This window comes from Thalassophryne amazonica, chromosome 12 (genome assembly GCF_902500255.1).
Source record: "Thalassophryne amazonica chromosome 12, fThaAma1.1, whole genome shotgun sequence".
Classification (NCBI taxonomy): Eukaryota; Metazoa; Chordata; class Actinopteri; order Batrachoidiformes; family Batrachoididae; genus Thalassophryne; species Thalassophryne amazonica.
Window position 1 is genome coordinate 30925252 of NC_047114.1, and position 26255 is coordinate 30951506.

The window sequence follows — 26255 nt, forward strand, 5'->3', positions numbered from 1 at the left end:
GGCCGGCCAGTCTAGTACCTGCACTCTTTTACTACGAAGCCACACTGTTGTAACATGTGCAGAATGTGGCTTGGCATTGTCTTACTGAAATAAGCAGGGACGTCCCTGAAAAAGACGTTGCTTGGATGGCAGCATGTGCTGCTCCAAAACCTGGATGTACCTTTCAGCATTGATGGTGCCATCACAGATGTATAAGTTGCCCATGTCATGGGCAATAACACACCATGCTGGCTTTTGAACTTAGCGCTGGTAACCATCTGGATGGCTTTTTCCCTCTTTTGTTCAGAGGACACGATGTCCATGATTTCCAAAAACAATTTGAAATGTGGAATCATACCACAGCACACTTTTCCACATTGCATCTGTCCATTTCAAATGAGCTCGGGCCCAGAGAAAGCAGCAGCGTTTCTGGATGTTGTTGATGTATGGCTTTCACTTTGGATGGTAGAGTTTTAACTTGCGCTTGTAGATGTAGCAACGAACTGTGTTAACTGACAATGGTTTCCTGAAGTATTCCTGAGCCCACGCAGTAAGATCCTTTACACAATGATGTCGGCTTTTAATGCAGTGCTGCCTGATGGATTGAAGGTCATGGGCATTGGTTTTCAGTCTTGCCGTTTACATGTAGAAAGTTCTGTTGTGAAAGTGTAGGTACACGGACCCACAACAGGGGGCGTAATGAACGGACAATGGAGAAAGGTGAATAACAAGTTTTACTGTTGTGAAACGAGCACAACTAATACAACAATCAATAATTTGGGGTTTAGGTCGAAATCCGCTGGTGTCGTGTGGGCAGGCTCGAAGGTAGGAGACGTCCGTCCCAGTCGAACCGGAACCACCCAGATCTCCTCTGCCACCGAACCCTGGGAGTACTGGAACCGCCAAGTCCCGAATTCCCAGGTGGCCACTGCCTCCGCTCGTCGGATCCGGTACTGCTGGCGGGAGAGAGCAACAAACACACAGGTGTGGATGCGACAGCACCCAGTAAACGGAGAGGGGAGAAGCCGCCTCCACCTCTTGTCACTATACAGCAGGAAGGTGAGTACTTATCCAAGTAATTAGCTTTCAGTAGTCAGCTGTCCTGAAAAGGTTTAACAAGTCTTATCTGGTTATGCAGAATATGCGTGCAGAGAACGTTACCTCAATCTTAAGGCGATATCTCGGCACTGAGGTGGAGACGCCGTCCTGATGATATACCTCCGTGCTGAGTGGAGTCAGCTGTGTCCAGTAATGGGTGACAGCTGTCACCCTGACTGCTCTCGTAAGGCGGCAGCGCCCTCTGGTGCCTGGAGCCCGCACTCCAGACAGGGCGCCCTCTGGTGGTGGTGGGCCAGCAGTACCTCCTCTTCAGCGGCCCACACAACAAGTTCTCCAGATTCTCTGAATCTTCTGATTATATTATGGACTGTAGATGTTGGAATCCCTAAATTCTTTGCAACTGAACATTGAGAAACACTGTTCTTAAACTGTTGGACTATTTTTCATGCAGTTGTTCACAAAGTGGTGATCCTTGCCCCATCTTTGCTTGTGAATGGCTGAGACTTTTGGGGATGCTCCTTTTATACCCATTCATGAGTGTCCTCAGTTCTCAAACACTTATTGAGTGTTGTTAGAAGGAAAGGTGATGTAACATAGTGGTAAACATACCACTCTCCCAACTTTTTTGAAACATGTTGCAGGCATCCATTTCAAAATGAGCAAATATTTGCACAAAAACAATAAAGTTTATCAGTTTGAACAATAAATACCTTGTCTGTGTGGTGTATTCAATTGAATATAGGTTGAAGAGGATTTGCAAATCATTGCATTCTGTTTTTATTTACATTTTACACAATGTCCCAACTTCATTGGAATCGGGGTTGTATATGGTTGCTTTGCTGCAACATTTCTGTCTTTGCATGTTTGACACTTATTTGTTGTACTTGTTTAGTTATTTTTCTATTGTTAGTGTTGCCAAAGCAGATGGACATACCACTGAGTCTGCTTTGCTTGAGGTTTCTTAGCATTGTTGCCACTGTGTTTGCTCAAGGGGTGGGTAAGAGTGAACCATACAGCCCTATAGAAGAACTCTTCTACTATATAAGAGTTCTATATTAGAGTTCTTCTATAGGGCTTTACCCTTACCCTTAGACTTTACTCCTGTGAAGCACTGTATAAATAAACTGAAGAGCTGCAAAAGCCTTTTATGATGAAAAGAATTTATAAAGAATTAAAATGACAACAGATCCATGTTCATGAACTTTTTGAAAGTATGAGGAACAGACTGTAGGTCAACACTGCTGCAAAGTAAGAGCAGACCTTTAGACAAAGCGAGCAAGCAGACAAAAAGCTGACAGAGCTAACCCTTCCTCTCAGTACCTGGACAGACCCTCTCAGCCTATCAACAGTGAGATGAGAGCCCAGCAGCTCTTGATTGGTCACTGGGGTGGGCTGGAACTCACTGCCTTTCCTTTCTGGAGACTAGAGGAGACATGAAGGTGATCAGAAGAGAAACGAAAAGGTGGAGGACTATGTAATTACAAATTTGGGGGGGGGGGGGGGATTTGAAGGAAGAGGTCTGTCACAAACAAGATATAAATTAAACTGGCAACAAATTTGAGGAGGACAGTCCGAGAAGAAAACCAAATGTAGGGAGAAGAGTGTCAGAAGGAACATTGCAGGAAAGCACAGGAGGGACAGGATGAAACGTCATGTTTCTCCCTCAGAGCTCAGAAGCATCTGATAAATTCTACTTTCATGCCTATGCTCGACTATGGTGATATTGTGTATTTGTGTGCGTCAAACACTTGTTTACAGTCCTTGTACCCATTCTATCATTGTACTCTCAGATTTATTACTGGTAGTAGTCGCCTTACCCACTACTGTGAACTTTATGCCAAAGCTGGCATGGAAGTAAGATGACACACACATTGGATGACTTTGGTGTATAAGGCTCTTATTGGGCTAGTTCCTATATACTTGTCTACTTTTTTGTGGGTAACTGTAAGCTTCTATGCCTTACATTCTAATGACATTTTGAATTGTTCTGTTCCCCGTGTCCAAGCGGAAAGGGGAAGGACCGCCTCCAGTTTTGCTTCCCCCTCTTCTTGGAATGCCCTTCAATCGGAACTGAAACTGACTGGGCTGGTTTTGCTGGCAGCCTTTTGTTCGTTACTGGACAATCGACAATGAAAATCGTTTGAGCAGTGTGTGTATGTGTCTTAAAACATGAGTTGTTATTGTTGTTGCAGTTTACATTGTTATTGCAAAAAATAACGTGTCCGTTGGTCAGCTGCTTGTATTTGTATTTTATGGTAATTGTGTTTTGTTTTGTTATTTGGTTTGACTTGTATGTTGTTTGCTGCTGCTTTTCTTGGCCAGGTCACCATTGTGAAAGAGGTCTTGATCTCAATGGGATTTATTATCTGGTTAAAGGTAAAAAGAACAAAAAAAGATGCATATCTGAAACAAATGAAAATTCAAAACACTGGAAAAATGGTATGAAACACATACTATGTGAAAATAAAATGGACAATAAAAATAAAATAAAATTAAAGCCAAAGTAAAGACATGCGTCTTACACAAAACCATTCTAATATAAAAGGGTATTGCTTCCTGATAGACTGTGTATCTAAATTGGATAAACCCTCTGTGACATCAGCAATAGCTTTTAGGAAGAGCAGTTTAAGCTCAAATGGAGAGGCCTTGGATGTTCCCATATTGATAAAAAGGTAGAGGAATGAAGGAAGCCCAAACGTGCAGCACACCTCAGCATTATCAACAAGTAAATCTAAGAGAATAGCCTTTGTTCAAGTGTTTTATTAAAACTTATTTTTGCACACTAGGATGTGGCTTTCATGATGGGTAGCTTGGGTGTGGATATTAAAAATTATGAACGGTTCATTTTCACAGCAACAGTGTAATAGCAATGGCACTAATAACACCAAGCTACTGATACCTGTTAACAGCGCTAACACATAAATAAACACAAAAGTTTCACTTCAAAGAAATACTGCAGCATAGACTTTTTAGATGATCCATTTGGACAATTAAACACACAGCAAGTCACTGTCTCAAATATTTGTAATAAAATGTACGGACAGACCCCGCCTCACACTCTATGACTGCTGGGATAGGCTCCAGCCCCCTGTGACCCTTAATTGAATTAAGCGGTTGAAGGTGTGTGTGTGTGTCTTCAGACAGGTCAGAGGTACACTGCTGGTCCACATCAGCTAGTAGCAACTGTTAGTGGGACACCTGCACTTGCTAGCTATCAATAAAAGCAACCCCACCCATAACTATATAACAGCTGAGTGGATCCTTGTCATTTGATTAGTGGCTTGTATGTCACATGACATGGGTTATTCATACTATTTGCCATTGTGTTTCACTGACTGTGCAATATTTCTGTGAAGGCTCTCAGTTTTCCAGGTGGTTTCCATAGTAGAGAAGCTTGAATCTTCGACTGGACTGAGTTGCTTGATGTGAGGACGTTTCGCTTTTAATCGCAAAAGCTTCCTCAGCTAAAATTCTTGCTCTGGTAGTCTGACTTCTATCTCGACTCTTGTAGATAAGAATAACAGAAGCCAGCTCTCTATTGACCATGCAATAGTTCTTTTGAGCTAGAGTACTAGCGGGGACTAGAAGGAGAGAGCATATCTCACCCATATTGGCCTCTCTTCATTGGCTTCCTGTTAATTCTAGAATAGAATTTAAAATTCTTCTTCTTACTTATAAGGTTTTGAATAATCAGGTCCCATCTTATCTTAGGGACCTCGTAGTACCATATCACCCCAATAGAGCGCTTCGCTCTCAGACTGCAGGCTTACTTGTAGTTCCTAGGGTTTGTAAGAGTAGAATGGGAGGCAGAGCCTTCAGCTTTCAGGCTCCTCTCCTGTGGAACCAGCTCCCAATTCAGATCAGGGAGACAGACACCCTCTCTACTTTTAAGATTAGGCTTAAAACTTTCCTTTTTGCTAAAGCTTATAGTTAGGGCTGGATCAGGTGACCCTGAACCATCCCTTAGTTATGCTGCTATAGATGTAGACTGCTGGGGGGTTCCCATGATGCACTGTTTCTTTCTCTTTTTGCTCTGTATGCACCACTCTGCATTTAATCATTAGTGATCGATCTCTGCTCCCCTCCACAGCATGTCTTTTTCCTGGTTCTCTCCCTCAGCCCCAACCAGTCACAGCAGAAGACTGCCCCTCCCTGAGCCTGGTTCTGCTGGAGGTTTCTTCCTGTTAAAAGGGAGTTTTTCCTTCCCACTGTAGTCAAGTGCTTGCTCACAGGGGGTCGTTTTGACCGTTGGGGTTTTACATAATTATTGTATGGCCTTGCCTTTCAATATAAAGCGCCTTGGGGCAACTGTTTGTTGTGATTTGGCGCTATATAAAAAAAAATTGATTGATTGAATTGATTGAGCGTGCAGTTTAATGCTATGTGAAATTTGCTATTGCACGCCCCTAACACCACGCATGCTCACACTACCGGGGGTGGCATTTAGCTAAAAATGGCAGAGTTTGTATTGATGGCGGACGATGATTTGAAGGAGCTAATTGACGCTGCTAATTCTTCTAACACAAAAAACAAATCCACTACGCTGTAAACAGTGTGGAGGCATGAAGAGCTGTAAGGATGAGAAGTTGGACAAATTTCTGTGATTTTTCGCTGGACTGAGGAACCAGTGTTGTATAGTAATGAAGTAAAAATACTTCACTACTGTACTTAAGTACGTTTTGGGAGACTTTGTACTTTACTTGAGTTTTTTTTTAATTCAGCTTACTTTCACTTTTACTTCACTACATTTCCGACCTTAATGTTAATTCTAGAATAGAATTTAAAATTCTTCTTCTTACTTATAAGGTTTTGAATAATCAGGTTCCATCTTATCTTAGGGACCTCGTAGTACCATATTACCCCATTAGAGCGCTTCGCTCTCAGACTGCGGGCTTACTTGTAGTTCCTAGGGTTTGTAAGAGTAGAATGGGAGGCAGAGCCTTCAGCTTTCAGGCTCCTCTCCTGTGGAACCAGCTCCCAATTCAGATCAGTTAGACAGATACCCTCTCTACTTTTAAGATTAGGCTTAAAACTTTCCTTTTCGCTAAGGCTTATAGTTAGGGCTGGATCGGGTGACCCTGGACCATCCCTTGGTTATGCTGCTTTAGACGTAGATTGTGGGGGGGTTCCCATGATGCACTGTTTCTTTCTCTTTTTGCTCCGTATGCATCACTCTGCATTTAATCATTAGTGATCGATCTCTGCCCCCCTTCACGGCATGTCTTTTTCCTGGTTTTTTCCCTCAGCCCCAACCAGTCTCAGCAGAAGACTGCCCCTCCCTGAGCCTGGTTCTGCTGGAGGTTTCTTCCTGTTAAAAGGGAGTTTTTCCTTCCCACTGTGGCCAAGTGCTTGCTCATAGGGGGTCGTTTTGACCGTTGGGGTTTTTCATAATTATTGTATGGCCTTGCCTTACAATATGGAGTGCCTTGGGGCAACTGTTTGTTGTGATTTGGCGCTATATAAGAAAAAAGTTGATTGATTGATTGATTAATTGCATACTTCTACTCCGATACATTTTCTATGCGCCAACTCGTTACAAAACACACACACACACACGAAAACGGTCGTGTTTTCAGCCAGAGACACCACTGATTACTAGTTACTGCAACGTCAGGCCGATTTGTCATGAGGCATGTCTGGTAGGCTTTTTTGCAGTTGCGCACTTGTGGGGTGTTTGTCAGGAAAATTATCATTTCTCTACATTGATTACAGACCTGCAGAGGGTCTGTAATCAACTTTTCTGCAGCGCGGCTTTGCTTTGAACCTTGAACCAATCGAAGCAGTGATTTGCAGGTCGAAGCAGTGCTTCGATCTACGATTCATGGATTTTATTTCGCTTTATCCTAATTTTTTTCCCGCTAAAACCCCGAAGAGCATATGTCTGTGAGTAATATTTAATATTTTTATGTTAAACCGACCTGTTATGGTCTTCTGAAACAGCTGATAAATGTATTTTATAACGTAAAAACGGGACTGATGCTAACACGTTAGCATGTCTATGGCGTTTTCAATGTTAAAGTTAGCATTAAGCTGTTCGCAACAGCACGTTTGTGTTGATTTGTGTTTGTTGTTGTAAAAGAGTCAAATTGTAATTTTTAAATTTATTTTTATTCATATATTATAGCAACAACAATAATAGTCTACATAATAGACAATAATAATAGACTAATGTTACAATACAATTTTAGAGAAAGAGACAAAAAGAACCTAATGAAACAAAACAACAGAAAAGATAGAACCATGTAACAATGAAATCAAATCACTGCTTCGATTGGTTCAAGGTTCAAAGCAAAGCCGCGCTGCAGAAATGGTTGATTTATATGGAAGAAACTAAACATGTGCGGTAAAACAAAGTTATTTAACAACTAATTGATGACTAAATTAGTTGACAACTATTTTAATAATCAATTAAATCGATTAGTTGTTTCAGCACTACTAAACACCTCCTCTTTCTGTGAGATGTGTTTGGGATGTGCGTGTGTGTGGGGGGGGAGTGTTGCCTGTGCGCCTGGACTAAACCATTGTACAATTGTGCAGGGGTGGAAGGGCCCTCAGAGATCTTTCAATATTATTGTTAGAGCAGAATTATGTTTTGCAACATTTATACCTTCATTCTAATTATATTCTTTTACAACATGAATTGTATGGACATTAATAACATGCAACACAAAAACATATTTAATGCCAGTTTTTTGTGGGCCCCCCCATGCTCTGGGCCCTGGGTACATAGTACCCTTTACCCCCCCCAGTCCGACGCCCCTGACTTTAAGACTTTTACTTGAGTAGCATTTCAATCGGTTACTTGAACTTCTACCAAAGTCATTTTTTTAATAGGTATCTGTACTTTTACTTAAGTGTGATTTTCTGGTACTTTATACAACACTGTGATGAACTACATAAAGTCTTTTTTTTTTTTTTAAGTACATGAAGTCAGTGCACAGCATCATGGACTACATCAACTGTCTAACTGCTTTTCCAAGTTGACTGAGAACAATTTTGGACTCCAATTTCAAGTTCATGTTGGACTGTTAATGTCAAAGCACCAGTGGAAAACAAAAAATGTAAGTCCCTTTTGTGTTGTTTAGAAATTAATAAGATTTCAAATGACAAGGATTTATTTTAGCTTTTATATAAAACAAATAATGAATGTTTTGTCATTCTTTCAACGGAATTAATATTAAATTGGGTGAAAGCTGGAACATAACATTCAACTCGGCTCTGCCTCTTTGAATGGATCATTCCATCTTTCACCTCATGAAATATTCGTACCATTGAACTCACAAGCATTCATTATTTGTATACTAGAAGAGGTACTCGTCTTCGCCCCCGGTAAAGAGCGGTGACAAAATTGCTAGTGTTTTTCATTTAAAAACCATGCAAGCACACCATTCAATCGGCCCATCAACTTTGTGGTTTCAGGCTATAAATAAACTACAGCACTTACAGACTGCTCCCATTCAGTCTTTTTAAAGTGATGTATGACCGTGTTAAAATGATCAAACTTGTGCCATTTCCTAAGTGTGAAGATATTGTACATTTTGATTACTATATTTTTCAGAGTATAAGTTGCATTGGACATGCCAAACTAGTAAAAAAAAAAACAAACAAACAAAAAAAAAAACACAAAAAAATACTCCAGAAAATACAGTATATTATTTTTCATTTTATTGTTTAACATTTTGTATTGTGTAGAATTACAATAATTAGTACCATTATTTCACACACTCCAATATAGTAGGTGGTAGTATGTACCTCTAAAGCCATCTTGTAATGCCATGATAAACACAAACAAAAAGTAGTAGTTATATTTTTGTTATTAATTGATAAGTGTTGAGTTTATTTTCAGACTGTGGCTGACGGAAAAGGTTGATTGGCAGTGATGTTTACTCTTTTCTGCTAAAAGAGTAGATATGACTGTCAAACATACTCTTGTGATCCACAAGATGTTAGTGAGACCAAAACAATCATGGAGGCAAGAATGAAGCCTTGAAGATGCATAACAGAAAGCAATCAGCCTGTGCTTGAAGGTGACACAAAATTCCAATCCGGCAGGCCATGATAATAATCCATTCCTTGGCAGAGTTTGGCTGCGATCAGACATTTTACTGGAGCTGCTGGCGGAATAAGCAACAAATATCCTCACAACATAAATTACACTGGTCAACAACAACAAAAATAAATACATTTCTAGCATGGACTTTGAGAACTAATTTGGGGTAATTCTGGGGTGCTGAATCCGAATCTGATCTCAGATTTCCTTTATCGCATCATGTTTTTTTGTGTACGCTGCTGTGGGTTTGTGGAGAAAACTCTGCCAACCCTCACTTTTTTCATGGTCCTGTTGCAGCTTCTGTAATGAAATAAGTAACATTTTCATGCTGCATTTTTTTATTTTACTATTTCTAATCCTACCCTTAGTGATAATGTTCATCATTAACTATTGAATTTTGTGCACGCTGCTGTGGGATTGTGGAGGAAAACTCAGCAGACACTTTTTTGTGGTCCTGCTGTGGCTTTCGCAACAAAATGAGTAACATTTTCATGATGTGTTTTTTTTATTTTTTATTTTTTTTATTTTACCATTTCTAACCCTACCCTTAGTGATAATGTTCATCATTAACTTTACTGAATTTTGTGTATGCTGCTGTGGGATTGTGGAGAAAACTCAACTCACTTTTTTCATGGTCTTGTCACAGCTTCTGTAATGAAATGAGTAATATTTTCATGATGCATTTTTTTATTTTACTATTTATAGCCCTACCCATGGTGTAATGGCAGAAAAAAAATGGTGAAAAACAGAGGAAGGACGAATTGAGATGGCTTGTTTACACAACCAAGTGTACTGTGACTGGCTAAACTTGACCTTCAGCTACACGTGGCACCGCCCTGCACGTGACCTGTGACGTCACGTGCAAAGCCTCTATTGAGAGGAAAAAAAACAAAAACAAATGACTGAGATCAGCTCCAGGAACACATTACACACACACACACACACACACACACACACACACACACACACACACACACACACACACACACACACACACACACACACACACACACACACACACACACACACACACACACATGAGCATACATTTGTGCTTTACAACAATGCAGGGCTGTGACTGTTCAGCAAAGACAGAAAAACGTGGAAGTAATTCTGACTTACACAGTGAGGGGCTGGCAGACCCCACTCTGAGACACCAATTAGGAACAGGACAGCATGGCCCAGGGCCGCTACAGCAGTTGCTTTTCATGTGAATAATTTTTTTAGAGAGTGCTTGCACAGATTGAATTGTTTTTTTTTTTTAAGAACTAAGGTGGAAAACGTGAGCTTATAACGAAATAAAAATACCTATGTGCGTGTGAACCAATCTGTTGTTACAATTATGCTGCCAAAATCCTGGGAGTTTATATTTAATTATTTAATTTCAGTCATTCATACATTTATTTTCTATACCTCCTTACTCCAATGAAGGGCTAAAATTTAATTTAATAAATATACACAACCATTTATTATTATTAATATTAATAGGTTGTTGTAAATTGTGGGGAATTCCGTTCCTGTTAGGCAGGCAAGGCAAATTTATTTATATAGCACAATTCAACAACAACAACAAGGCGACTCAAAGTACTTTACAGAGACAATAGACAGAATAAGAAAACAAGAAACTTAAGAGATGCAATTTAAAAATCATCAGAACCAATCATTGTTAGGTTTAAGATAATCTAGTTAAAAGCAACTGTGAACAGGTGAGTTTTTAACCTTGATTTAAATAAACTCAGTGTGCCATCTGATCTACAGTTTTCTGGGAGTTTGTTCCAGATATGGGGGCATAGAAACTGAATGCTGCTTCTCCATGTTTAGTTCTAACTCTAGGAACAGAGAGCGGACCTGTCTCAGACAGCCTCAGTGTTCTAGATGGTTCATGCTCAATGAGTTAAGGGCATTATAGACTAACAGGTTAATTTTAAAATCTATCCTCTGACAAACAGGGAGACAGTGTAAGGATCTCAACTGGAGTAATATGGTCCATTTTCTTGGTTTCGATTAGGACTCAAGCAGGGGCATTTTAGATTTTTTTTAGTCAGACCTGCATTCCAACAGAGTTTGTTACATCCGCTCCCTTCATCTGCTTCAGAATTGGTTCTAACCTGTCGTCGGATCACCATGAAGCGTGTGTCTCATGCAAACTTTTTGACACCAACAAAATGTTTTTTTTTCACTGAAGCTACTTGTGAAGACTAACAATGGAGTGAACCTCAGTGCAGCAACCCTGTTGATGTACATGATCAGTTGATCAGTGTACCTCTCTGAAGTCACACAAAGATTGTAGTTTGACTTTGCAAGACCAAACAGTGCAGCTCCAGGGGCGATATGCTAAGATCACAATTCAGTCATTGAATACTTTCTTTTCAACAGAACAAAACATATACCATCACAGAATAATGTGAATCAATGACAAAAAAAAAAAACAACAACATGACAGTTGCACTTTGTAGTATTGCTTTTCATTGATAAAAGTGCAGGTTATGCAATATTCATTCAGAACCTTGCTGCTGTGAGACATTAGTGCTAACAACTAATCCCCTGTGCAGCCAGGTTATGGAACTGTAAATTCAATCAATTTTCCTGACATCGTGCAAGTTACATTCAGCTAAAGCCTGGTTCACACGGCAGTATTTTAATACTGTCTGTATGTTTCCAAAACCTGAGACCACACATGTGGTAATAAAAAAAAAAATCAAAGATCTAACAGTGTTGGTTGTCCAGTGAATGGTGTGCAGCCACACGGTAAAAACAACACACCACACACGAACAGATTTCACACAGGAACATTCCCAGGTCAGACAGGAAATCTTGCTAAAGCTCTCAAGATTAAATGTGACTTCAGAGTAAACAAACGGAGATACTTTGTGGACAATTTACAACAGAGGAGATACATGATACAAAAAGAAAAAGAAAAGGCGTTCTTTAAAGGAGTGGAGACAGCGCAACCACTGGACTTCTGGTAAGTCAGAACAGCTGTTTGATTTTAGATTTCTCTCTGTGCGTCCATCACCTCACTTTCTGATTGGCTGCACTTCACATTCAGCAGGCTGTGTGCTCATTTGTGATCAGAGAACACCACACACGCTGCGATATCGGGCCAAGACAATCCAACATGTTGAATAACCCCGATTTGCAATCGGAGCGCCCCGACGTCCTTCCAAGCAGATCAGAGCGCTCTTAACACACCGCACACGGCAGGAATATCCGATAAGATTATCTTTAGTGTCATCACGACTGTAGGGACGTCCTTAAGATTGTTGGAAGGGGAAGACTGGATCAAATATAGGCGTAATTATCTTGCCGTGTGAACCAGGCTTAACACTTTCTGATTCAACGTTTATTCAAATTCTTGACTTTTTGATTTTATTGCAAAACAGTTTGGACACCATTTGGCTGCTGTAACGGGCTAAAGAAATAAATGTTGATTGACTGACTGAATGATTCATTCATATACACCTGTGGCTAAAAATAAATAAATAAATAAATAAAAATCTGTAAATATTCATGTATCTATGTCCTTGACTTGTGTAAAGAAAAGTGTCTGTAAAGTGATGATTCTTTTTCTTTTTAAACAGAAGATAATTGTTATATTTAATCCGTCCAATTATTTATTGGCCCCTTAAATAGAGGCACTGTGTATATGAATAACATTAATCTCTAAATGGTTAACATGATTTTTTTAAACCACTTGATTTAAAGCAGAAAGTCTACACTACAAGAATATATTGACTGTTTCAACTCCATTGCAATCTACAGAGGAAAAACTACATTGCGTCACTGTCCAAATACATACAGAGCTGACTGCATGTCACTACAAAGTAAGGGACTTGCTTAAGTGCACATTACCGGCAGTAGTGATGGGATACGTGGTATTTTTAACCTTCACGATCCAGATTCATCAGAGTATGAAATTGTATCTATGAGGAGGTGATGGTCCAGTGGCTAAGCATTGGGCTTGAGACCAACAGATCCTCAGTTCAAACCCTGCCAGACCAGAAAATCACTAAGGGCCCCAGGGCAACGTCTTTAATCCCTCAGTTGTTCCTGGTGTGCAGTTGAGCAGCTTGCATGTCAGCACACTGATATCGGTGGGTGAATGCAGGGCATCATTGTAATGTGCTTTAAACTTCTGAATCAGATGGAAAAGTGCTTTATAAATGCAGTCCATTTATGAGGCTCTGATCAAGTACTTGTTTTCAAACCTTTACAGAAGGTTTGAAAACAGAATGTTATCTCCCATTCTGCTTCCCTTTATAGAACAGTGGTCACCTGGTTAAAGCCACAAATATCTCCCAACAGCACTTCATCAAAACCAGCCACTCTACACTTTTTATGTTGAGCATGCCATCATGAAATAAAACCTACAATATACAAACTGAGCCCTGACAGACATGAATGAAGAGAGACCTAAGGGCTGCTTACCATTTAATGATACAAAGAAATGAAATTAAGAACTTTTGACACAATATCATGTAAATGTCTTGGACAGATTTAATATGGCAAACATTTGGGTGACCAAATTTTATTTTTAAAAATTAAAAAAATCTCTTTCAGATTATAAAACTACATACTGTAGTTTCTTTTATGTTTGCTCCTACAATTGGAAAAAAAAAGAAAAAGGAAAAGGCTGAATTTAATTAGTTTTCTTTTTACTGTGTAATTAACACAAATTGCCTTTGTTTAGTTAAGTACTGGGCAGTACACATATGAGGAATCAGGTTTGATGAGTCTCTTTCAGGAAGAAGAAGAAAAAAAAATCTCATTTGATTTTTGCTCAATCACTATTTTATGGTGAAATCTTTTTGGGTAGAACTTGTACAGAGTACTGTCTTTCTGAGAATACTTTGGACATTTGGTCCTGTCTGGATTGTAAAGGGAGGAACAAGTGACACCTAAATTCCATTGGACTGGATTAACTACTGTGCACATGTCTAGATGAGACTTTAGAAGAGAAAGGATTTTCAAATATAAATGGCATAAAAATATATTTGAAGATAATGTGCCTGTATTTGGCCGATGCCAATAAATAGTGTATTTCAGACAAATTTAATTCATATTTGAACAGTTCGTATTTTCATATTTAACAGTGGGGAAAGAATGAAACTGTACCTGGTTTTTGGTCTGCTGCAGTACTTTCTCCCGGTTGCTGGTCTGAAGTGGATTGTCACTGGCCACTGGACCAACAGGAGTGGGCTACACATAGACAGTGAGGTTAACATGGGTTCAGACAATTAGTCACTAAACTTTTCTGTTTACATATTTTACATCAGACATGCTTTGGATGGCACTGTGGTACTACAGGACGAACAGTGAGAAATATCCTAAGATTAATGCAGCTTTATGACTGCTGATTCGCTGACAATAGTGAGCTACAAAAGTGACAAAACAGCCCGGTTTGCCTGATTTCAGAGTTTGCTTAGTTACTATGAAGAACCTTTCAGACGCAATGAAGATTGAATTAATCCTTGGGGAAGACACCAAATGTTGGTTTTCAAGACTTCACTGGTCATTTAGCAATACACATACAATTTTCATATACATTACTGGCACTGATTAGGTAAAATTTTCTACATCAGAAACTTTCACAAAGTTCACTCAATGTAGTTGGTTCAATTTATTTATGTAATGGCAAATCACAACATATGTTGCCCCAAGTCACTTTAAAAATACTATAGTTGAAACCATTCAAAAAAGTTGTACAAGTTTTAGCAACCCTCAACAATTTAGTGACAAAATTGACGTTTATCAAAATTTTGAATGTGATATCATGAGAAAATTAAGCATCCCAGAATACCCTTTTTATACAGCTATACATAACCCATTACAGTGAATCTCAAATAACCGTCTTAATCAAAGAATTGGTAGTTTAATTTTAATATCATAGAAATTAGTAATAGTAAATAAATAAATAGAAATTTATTAATTACTTTATGAGTAGGTTTTTACAATACTACTTTAGCACTTGGTTTCAGTGCGGAAGGTTCCTGGTTCAAACCCCACTTCTGCCACATTTCTTCATGTAATGTGGAGTTGGGTCAGGAAGGGCATCCGGCGTAAAACGTGTGCCAATTCAACATGCAGATCCACCTCAGATATGTTGTGGCGACCCCGAGTGAAAACAAGGGAGCAGTTGAAGAGACTTACTTTAGATTGTTACTTATCAGTGATAACTTTTGCAGAACATTATCTGGTTGCTGTCATACGTAAAATGATTATAAAATTGTTTGACTACTGAGAAAAGTGCAGTGGCTACTGTAATGTTTGTTTACATCACTTATTTAAAATGTTAAAGCACCATTTTATACACATTTGTGCACATTTTGTGTCACTGAGAAGGAGGAGGAGCTATAGCGGTTCCCTGACACTTTACAGAAGCACATTAGAAATCTTTTGAGAAGTGTAAAAAATTTTCAGCTCATCATGAAGCCCTGGTGGGCTGCCGCAGCTGAATTTGAGGCCTTGAGTGGCTGGTATTGTTATGCAACCAGCCAAACCCTACAGTGACATCAAAATCACCTTTGTTGTCATTGTACAGTAAAACAGAACAACAAAATTTGTTTGTGCATCCTCAAAAATAATGCTCACATTCACACATTACTTACCCACTCACACACTCACACATCCATATTGCACATGTCCCCCCCCATTGTCCTGATTGGAGCAATGGCTGGAACTGGGGCATGTCTGTTCAGTTCAGTAATGGCTCTAGGAAAGAAGCTGTTTTGCAGCCTTGTGGTGTGGGCTTTGAAGGCCCAGTAACACCTGCCGGATGGGAGCAGAGAGATGAGGTGATGTGAGGGGTGTGCACCATCCTGCAGAATACTGCTTGCTCGGTGGAGGCAGCGGGTCCTGAAAATGTCATCCAATGAGGGCAGAGAGATTCCAATGATTTTTTTTCTGCAGTTCTTATGACCCGTTTGATGGATTTCTTATTATTTTCAAAGCAATTATCAAACCATGCAGTGATATGATGAGTTAAAACACTCTCAATGGAACAGTAATAAAAGACCTTGAGCAGCTCAGCAGACAGGTTGTTTTTCTTAAGCGTACGTAAAAAGTTAGGCCGCTAGTGGATTTTTTTTTTTTTTTAAACCACAGCAGATGTATTTACTTCCCATTTTAAGATCCTCAGTAATTCAGGTATCCAGAAATTGAAAACAAAAGACCCTCTCTACTACATCTACCGGAAGAGAGGTCACAGTGATCACCGGGATTCAACGATGGTTTAAACCCCTTTAATGTATAGATGTGAGGGGCAGGAAACTCCAGACAGCATCATGGAAAAAAATATGGTGATAGTTGCCTATATGGTTTGTGTGCACAGCTTTAGCCATAATTCACATTTCTATTATATCAGGCAGCATAGGTTTTGCAAAAATGTCTAATATTCTTAGCAAAGTACTGCTGACAGAGTAATACAGAGATCCAAAGATCAAAGCAAGGCCCCGTTTTCAACACTGTTTAAGTAGAGGGTGCACCCGAGAAAATTTTTAACTGCTACTGACACAGCATGTGCTCCAATTGGTCAGTGGTGCCCTGCTGTCCGTCAGCAACCTGGTTTGAAAGACTTTTCATTAAGGCTATCTGCAGGAGTGCATCTACACTTGAATTCAAAGTTGTGAAATTGTTTCCCTACATAATTCCACAGCTGTTGTTCACACAACAAATTAGACAGCACCTCAACACTAACCAGTGCTTTTCCACTCCAGTCATACTGGTAATCAAAGATGTATCCATTTCTGTCAAAGAGGTCCGTGAAGATTTTTCTTAAGTAGTCATAGTCGGGCTTCTCAAAGAAATCCAGTCGGCGCACGTACCGCAGGTAGGTGGCCATCTCTTCTGTGCCAAGACACAAACAGAAACACACAAAGAAATGTATTTAATTGAACATGACCTTAGTTTCCTGTAAAAATGGGAATACATAATCCTGGTTGCTCTAATGAAATAACAATAATAATAACTGTACCGTTATACAACCCCAATTCCAATTAAGTTGGGAAGTTGTGAAAAAATGTACATAAAAACAGAATACAATGATTTGCAAATCCTCTTCAACCTATATTCAATTGAATACACCACAAAGACAAGATATTTAATGTTCAAACTGATACATTTTATTGTTTTTGTGCAAATATTTGCTCATTTTGAAATGGATGCCTGCAACACATTACAAAAAAGCTGGGACAGTGTTATATACCACTGTGTTACATCACCTTTCCTTCTAACAACACTCAATAAGCGTTTGGGAACTGAGGACACTAACTGTTGAAGCTTTGTAGGTGGCATTCTTTCCCATTTTTGCTTGATGTACAACTTCAGTTGTTCAACAGTCCGGGGTCTCTGTTGTCCTATTTTGCGCTTCATAATGCACCATACATTTTCAATGGGCGACAGGTCTGGACTGCAGGCCGGCCAGTCTAGTACCTGCACTCTTTTACTACGAAGCCACACTTTTGTAACATGTGCAGAATGTGGCTTGGCATTGTCTTGCTGAAATAAGCAGGGACGTCCCTGAAAAAGACATTGCTTGGATGGCAGCATGTGCTGCTCCAAAACCTGGATGTACTTTTCAGCAATGATGATGCCATCACAGATGTGTAAGTTGCCCATACCATGGGCACTAACACACCCCCATACCATCACAGATGCTGGCTTTTAAACTTTGCGCTGGTAACAATTTGGATGGTCTTTTTCCTCTTTTGTCCAGAGGACACAGCATCCATGATTTCCAAAGCCAATTTGAAACGTGGACTCATCAGACCACAGCACATTTTTCCACTTTGCATCTGTCTATTTCAAATGAGCTCGGGTCCAGAGAAGGAAGCAACGTTTCTGGATGTTGTTGATGTATGGCTTTCTCTTTACATGGTAGAGTTTTAACTTGCACTTGCAACGAACTGTGTTAACTGACAATGGTTTTCCGAAGTGTTCCTGAGCCCACGCGGTAAGATCCTTTACACAATGATGTCGGTTTTTAATGCAGTGCCGCCTGAGGGATAGAAGGTCACAGGCATTCAATGTTGGTTTATGGCCTTGCCGCTTACTTGTAAAAAGCTCTCCAAATTCTTTGAATCTTCTGATTATTTTATGGACTGTAGATGATGGAATCCCTAAATTCCTTGCAACTGAACGTTGAGAAACACTGTTCTTAAACAGTTGGACTATTTTTTCATGCAGTTGTTCACAAAGTGGTGATCTTCAGCCCATCTTTCCTTGTGAATGGTTGAGCCTTTTGGGGATGCTTTTATGCCCAATCATGACACTTCAATTGTTGTGAAAGTGTAGTGACACGGACCCACAACAGGGGGCGCAAATGAACGGTCAATAGATGAGCCAAAAGGTAACAATTTAATGTTGTGAAACGTGCACAACGAACATACAGACAATCTCAGAATATAATTACAGTCAAATTACAAAGGTGACGTGTGGGCAGGCTCGAGAATAGAAGACGTCTGTCCTGAGAAGAGCCGGAACCACACGATTTCCGCCCCCACAGAACCTGGTGAATACTGGAGCCGCCAAGTCCCGAATTCCCAGGTGATCACCGTCCCCGACTGTCGGATCTGGTACTGCTGGCGAAGAACAAAGACAGTCAAGTGTGGGTGTGTGTACACCCAGTAACAACAGCGGTGGGAATGCCACCTCCACCTCTCACTCAATATGTTGCAGCGGTCTCAGATGAAAAGGAGCGCCGTCTTGCACAGCCTCCGCAAAAACGACCGGTTCTCCTGCAAACACTCACAATAACAGATTTATAAATCTCACAAAAAGGCTGAGAGTATTACCTCCAATGAAGTATGATATCTCGGCGATGAGGTGGAGATGACGTCTGGTCTTTATGGAGTGCGATGATGAACAATGAGTGACAGCTGTCACTCCCGGCTGTGTCCGTGGCGGCAGCACCCTCTTGTGCCTGAAGCCCGCACTTCAGGCAGGGCGCCCTTTGGTGGTGGGCCAGCAGTACATCCTCTTCTGGCGGCCCACACAACATCAATTTCCAATTAGGTGTTTTTTAAGCATTCATCAACTTTCCCAGTCTTTTGTTGCCCCGTCCCAACTTTTTTGAAATGTGTTGCAGGCATCCATTTCAAAATGAGCAAATATTTGCACAAAAACTTACACAACGTCCCAACTTCTTTGGAATTGGGGTTGTATTTTTTTTTTTATATCTGCCACCATTTTTGTTTAGCTCTCCAAAGGAATTGTCCCCAAAATGGTTCCAGAAAGTTTCAAGACTGTAATTTTCCACTACATCCAGACTCAATTTGTATTTCAGTGTTATTTCAGATTTCATTTATTATCACTGTACATGACACCAGAAAAAAATACTGACCATGACAATGAGATTAAAATCAATCTCTTAAAAGCACAATTAAAATAAATAACTAAAATAAATAAATAACCCTAAAAAAAATTCTACATAAGACCTAGTTTAAAAAAACAACAAAAAACAAAAAAACAAAAAACAAAATCACAATCCAGCAGCATTCAGTGCACAAAGAGTACAGGAAAAATGTTAACCAATGAAATCTCCTGCTGAGGTAGAAGAAACAAAGACACAAAAAGTGTTTCTTATGCAAGAAAACATCATACATTAACGTTCAAAAGTCTGGACATGTGAATTGAACACATTCTGAGTTTAAATTAAATTCCATATAGAAGAGTGTTTGATTGCAATGAATACACTATATGATGAAAATATTTTTTTCTGTATTATTCTCTCTCCACATTATAACAGGGTGGAGAGGTGGGGTTGTACATCACAGGGTTGTTTCGCCAAAGGCCTTAAATGTGAAGGTTTTTATATCAACATCGCCACTGAAAACACTTTTCACTTTGCAACATCATCAACAAACAAAGAAAAACTATGGTTTCCACCATGGATTTCTAGACATCTGGACTGCCGATATTACAAACCACTGATGGTCAAGTTGAAAAAGGAAGATAATCCAAGCTATAAGGACTTCAAAGAGTACTGTAGCGTCATCTCTTTTCTTGTTAAAATGTGAGCTTAGTCAATATGACTGACTGGATCTAGCATGTGCTTTTTATTTCCTATTTTGCACTTAAGTGGAAACTGTATCACGTGTTATTGTTGCATCGATAGTTTCTGTTTAATTGCAACCTGTTGTGTTGCAAAGTGTTTCTGTAAAAGACACGTATGAGGCGTCTGTTGGCAGCACATTCACTAATTCAGGGAAATACAGATTATTCCTCACTGGAAACCATTTTCTTCTTCCATTGCTTCATTTCACCAGCGGTTAATCAATGTTGACTCAACTTTAGCAACACAACTGTTGACTGTAAAATACGGAAATCACACAACCCTTAAGACAGAAAAGTAGGTGTGGGTCTACACAGACCTGGGAAGCTTTCACAGAGGACCTCGATGGGCGTATCCCTCTTTGTGTCTCCGATCTTCTGGTAACGTTCTTTAAGAGTATCAGCCTAATTGACCGAAGACGGTAAGAAATTAATTTGTAATAAGAAACAATAATTGTAATGCAAATAAACAGAGATCATTTCATCAAAGTGAAAGAAGGGAATGAAATGACAATTTTAGACCACTGATTAGGCAGCTGGATGACCTGTTAGCCACTTTCTCACCTTAAGTCCTTGCCAAGGTAGACTGCCTCGTAAAAAGTACATGAACATGTGGCCTAGAGCTTCGAGATCATCCCGTCTGCTTTGCTCTGGGGAAAGAAAAAAGACAAGGATAATATAGACCTAAAAGTAAGAGAGCTATCAAGATTCTGAGGCAGTTTGTGTGAACCTGATTATACTGTATCGGGGGGGGGAGGCAAAAACAACTACCACGTCTACAGGGCAATGCAGATGCATTAGTGTAAGTGATCATTTACATTCAGTGACTTGGGAATGTTCATGTATCCATCCCGACTTGTCTGAAGAAAACTGGCAATTAAACTTATTATTTACAAGTATTATACCAAAGGGGCTAATTACTTATGCAAGTCATCATCTTGGCTTTTATATTTTTAATTAATTTATATCAAGTTGTAGAGATTTGTTTTCAGTTTGAGTCTAAGTAAGATCATTTTAGAAATTTCTATATTGAGAAGCCTGATTTACTTTTTGTATTTGAAATGCCATGAACAAATTAAAACACGTGAAATACCTCTATATTATATATATATATATATATATATATATATACACGAGGTCTGTGAGAAAAGTATCTGACCTTTTTATTTTATGCAAAAAATATATGGATTTGATTCATATGTTTTTACGTCAGCCAAGCTTGAACCTTCGTGCGCATGCGTGAGTTTTTCCACGCCTGTCGGTTGCTTCATTTGCCTGTGGGTAGGCTTTGAGTGAGCACTGGTCCACCCCTCTCGTCATTCATTGTAGAGTTGTTTCATTCATTCATTCAAATTATCTACAGCTGCATGTTGTTTCGTACAGGTCGTGTGGTGGAGAACACATTTGGAATATTGTCTCAAAGGTAATTATTTATAATATATTGTAATGGATTGGTAAAACAGTATTTTCATGTCTTCTTATGAGTTAGATAATGTATGTTTATTATAGATGTAACATCTCGTTGTAATCTCAATTTCAAATTAAGATGCCCTATGCGCAATGACAGTATTTTCGAACAGGCTGCACAATGTTCACAACTAGTTCACAAAATTAATGGGTGCCAGAAGTTTTGAACATTTCAAAATTTTCCTTGCACATTGGCACGCAGCTTCACACAGTTTACAATAGTTTACAGTGAGTTTACTCATTGGCATGCACGACTGCATGTCAGTGTGGGGATCAAATTCATGCAAGTGTCAAGGTACCTTTACAACTGTCATTTCAAAAGCTTCATTGATATGCAAACATTTATGCCGTTTTTTTTACTTGTGGGAGTGCAGAAACAGTGGCCTCATTATGCATGCAGACTTGCTGGAATATTAAAGGCCCACTGACACTTGCACGACTTTGATCAGAGCACAGCTTCTCTGAAGGATTATAACGAGACGCTAAATCTGCCATTAACATACTTTCACAGCTGCACACAAGAACGAAAAAAATATGCAACTGTTTTACCAAGCCATGACAATGATGTTGTTGTTGTTGTCAGTTCAGCTGCTCCTGTTATTGTTCGGGGTCGCCACAGCAGATACAGTCAGATCCGCATAGGTATTTGGCACAAGTTTTACGCTGGATGCCCTTCCTAACGCAACTCCAGTTTTACCTGGAAAAACACACACAGCTGCTGGTGTTCCAAAGAGGTCTCCCATTCAAGTACTACCTTTTTAGACGGCTCCAAATGCTTTTTCCAGCTTGTTCGGTGCGTGAACAGCTCCAGCTGGAGCGCTCCTCTGTGATTCAGGCAGCGATTACAGCCGTTTTCAGCAGCCAACTTGCAGAGAAAATGATTAATCCGCTACGAAATAATTATTTTATATACGCAGCGTCCAGCGCAGAGCATGTGGCAGTCGGTGGAACAAAGCACGCCGTCCAGCTGGGAATGCAGCGGGTGGGATTGTCATGACGATGTGCGTGCAAATGTGCATCAATTGTCAGTGCACCTCAACAGTGAAGCAGCCACAGACATCTAGTGTGTGTACGTGTGTGTGTGTCTAGGACGTACAGAAAGTGACTGAAAGATGCATGCACAGAGAAGAGCAGAGTGATGACCAAATGATCACTTACAATTGGCTCAATAAAGCATGGGTCAGGTTTGACCACAGTTGACACGGGCAGAAAAATAAGCGCTGAATGTAAGAGACCAGCTCTCCACAAGTTCTTTTATACTCACTCGACTGGTAAGCACTGAAAGCCGAGATAGACATGTCCCAACTTGTCCTCTAACACGCCGAAACGGAGGTGTTCCTTTGTCTCGCTTCATCAGCGAATCGGTCGTGACGCGCGAAGCCTCCGCGCGGCTTTCCATGACAAAATCTCTTGTTAAAGTGAAATCTGCCGGAAAATGGCTGATGTCCAGGTCTTGTGATAACCAGAGAAAGAGCACACGACGGTCTCGTATCCACAGAGCCATCAGCTTAGAAATGATCCAGTGGTTTGTGCCGCGTCGTCGCAGCTCGGCGCACCGACCGTCCTTTAAAGGGGTCCTTAAACCTGTAGTTAAAGTCCTTATTCTCTGTGAAGCCCGTAAAATTTTCACTGAAAGCCAGATAAATTTTTCGAATGGTTTCCAGGTGCCAGTCTCTAACAGCTTCTGAAAAAATTCTGATGGAAAAAAAGTCCTTTTCATTCCGCCATTTCCAGACAATGAAAATCCGACGAGGGGGCGGGACCACTCCTTCCACAAGGCGTGCTCACAGGCGAATGACGTCACCGACAGGCGTGGAAAAACTCACGCATGCGCACGAGGGTTCAAGCATGTCTGACGTAAAAACATATGAATGAAATCCATATAGTTTTTGAAAAAAAATAAAAAGGTACGATACTTTACGGACAGACCTCGTATGTACGTTATAGGTTTCAGGGCACTCTTAATAATAATTTTTGCTCTTTTGCAGGTGACTCTAAACACCCCTATGACTAGCTAAATAGGACAGCAAGTGCATACTGAGTGTACAGTTGGACAATATGGCTTATGTTGTGGTTGGCAACGCTAATCAATGCACGCATGCTCATGAAGATATACATACCAATGTTTTCTATGAATATGAACCTTCAAAACATGCTTTTATATAACCTAACTCCAGCTGCAGGCATCCAAGAGGTACTTTTGTTCAATATAAATGTCTTTAATTATCAGCTAAAAATAAATAACAAATGCCACATTTAAAAATACAAATTGATGACATCATCCTGAAACTAAAAATCAAAGGATTTGCAGAACTACATTGCAATTAAAAACAAAACAAAAAACTCTCTTTAAATCAATCTATTTATTTTAGGTCCATTGCTTGGTCTGTTTCTAAGATTCACAGAAGATGTCTTAACTTTGGGTATCCTTCCTTATGGGCCTGTCACAGCGTGACAATTTAGCCAGCGTATGCCAACTTATGAAAAATTTGGCGACTACACTGGATTCATTGAATAAGTTATGTAGCTGTCATACCGTGATGATTTAGCCAGCTTGGTATAAACAGTGCCGACAACCCTGTTTATACTGAGAGTCCATGTCAGTATGACACGGGTCAGAATGGTTAAGTCTGGCTTGACTTGCGTTTCCACCTCTGGCAGAACCCTTTTGTCTGGTAGGGGGAGCATGTAGATGCTGATATGCATCAGGAGCGTGAACATTTTTGCACTTCCTAGCCCCACCACATGGAGGCCAAAGAAAGTAATCTGACATTTTACCTCCGCCAACAAAGTTGGAAGAGGTTATAGTTTCACCTGTTTGTTTGTGAACAGCGTGTAACCCACAATTTCATACATCATTATGGATTTTTTTTTTTTTAAACAGAGGATTCATACCGATAGGCAAGAACTGATTAAATTTTGAATGTCATAGGTCAAATGTCTGGAAAAATACCTATCCTTTAATACTGAATAAATATTCAAAAATTTATAGCTCTGTCAAAAAAGACGGAATTTCTTTCATATTAAGCATTAAAGTGTCCCTGCCACGCTATGACGTTTTTACATATTCTTGAAGAATTAAAAAAAAGCTTTTTCTACGTCTTTGCTTTTTTTTTTTTTACCATAAAATTACACTGAACAAGTATTTAGAGTATTTCGTTACTCATCTGAGAATTTGAATTTTCCGCCTCTGAGTTGACCTACTTTTTCGCTGCAACGGATGTGACGTCATTCGAGTAGACGTCTCGCAGCGCCGCTGTTTACCAACACGGCAGACACGGACAGCGAAGGCATAGTGCGCGATTATAGCGAAGATTTAAGTGACATATCGATTGTTTTTAAAGAAGATGAAGTTTCTGATGAAAGGAAGCCACGGTAAAAATAATGGGCAGCTCCAAACCGTGTATGTTCCAGCCGAACGCGACAGAAAGAGGATGAAGTGCAGCTGACAGGAGGAGTGCTGAGAACGATATAAGCTGCTGAATGGTTTGTTCACTCACCACTTTCTTATAAACGATCATTTATTCCTGGCACGGTGTGTTTGTGTATGAAAAAAATATTTGAGCAGCACAGCGTGCTTAAACTCTGGAGTTTGTTCTAAAATCACTGAAAATAAAGTTTCTGTACATTCTGTATATATTTAATCATTTATAAGTCAGTTTCTTGTGATTGCTAATTCTTCACTTTTTATTCAAAGCAAATGATTGCAAATCTTTATCTGAAAAGGTGTAGACCCACATGGGATGGGGAAAAAAGACTTCTAAATAAAAGAAAATTTTACTTCTATATCTGTTGTCAATGCTAAATGGAGACTTTCCTGTCTAAAATAAACATACAGAACATCTGTAATCATAAACTGTATCACATCTACGTACTTTGAATGAACAGACGTCTGAACAAAAAACAGGCTGTTCAGTTTACATGCATATGTATATTTGGAAAACACAAAAAAGTCAATGTTCTGTTTTTTTCAGGTGCTCATGTGAACACAGTCAGCTGATGCCACTCGTGATCGAGTCTCCTCATCTCAGGGTCAGGTCAGTTGTCTATTATCTCAATAACACCCTAACTTTCAAACAGCATTTTTAATGTATATAAGCAATGTTTTTATTAATGTTGTTTTAACTTCTGTTTTAGGAGTTTGGTGGCAACCCTTCATTTTAATGAAAATGCAGGGAGACAACAAAAGCAGACAAAGCAAGAGAGACCAAAGGTTCAGAATATACTTTCCTTAATGGAAAAGAGGAGGATTCACAGTGAAAAAGTTAGCCACATATCCAACATGTGATATGTGGAAAATGGGGAAAAAAACAAAAAACAAAACAGATTTGTATATTTTTATATAACATGATAAAATGAATAAAAATACAATTTCACATAAGTTTCACATTGTTTCATTCAAATGAGAAGTGTTTTACAATTTGTTAAAAAACATTTTATTCAGTCTATATGAGTGAGAGCAAAAGAGGTTCTTCAGATCTGCAAAACACCAAACCGACCAGAAATCCCCACCAATGATCCTCTTCCAATGAGCAGCCAACGTGAACGCACAAAGCTGAGGCTGATGCTGCCAAGCGGACCAGGTACCACCGATGAGCCCGATCCCTCACTCCAGAGGAGGAAACTGGAAGCCAGTGTAGTTGGATGATGG

The 26255-nt window shown here is 39.7% G+C and overlaps 1 protein-coding gene across 4 annotated transcripts in view; it reads right to left on the reverse strand.

Moving 5' to 3' along the window:
- The window catches only part of LOC117521584 (casein kinase I-like), a 65178-nt gene that overhangs the window by 27280 nt on the left and 11643 nt on the right, over window positions 1-26255 (reverse strand). Inside the window, exons 5-9 of one of the 4 annotated variants that reach the window (XM_034182910.1) lie at window positions 20702-20787; window positions 20458-20542; window positions 16785-16930; window positions 14204-14287; window positions 2359-2460 (exon numbers count right to left, since the gene is read on the reverse strand). In XM_034182910.1, coding sequence (XP_034038801.1) covers window positions 2359-2460; window positions 14204-14287; window positions 16785-16930; window positions 20458-20542; window positions 20702-20787 — 503 coding nt within the window. Of the gene's footprint in view, window positions 1-2358; window positions 2461-14203; window positions 14288-16784; window positions 16934-20457; window positions 20543-20701; window positions 20788-26255 lie in introns of all 4 variants that reach the window. The other 3 variants (XM_034182909.1, XM_034182913.1, XM_034182911.1) reach the window with 3 other exon arrangements.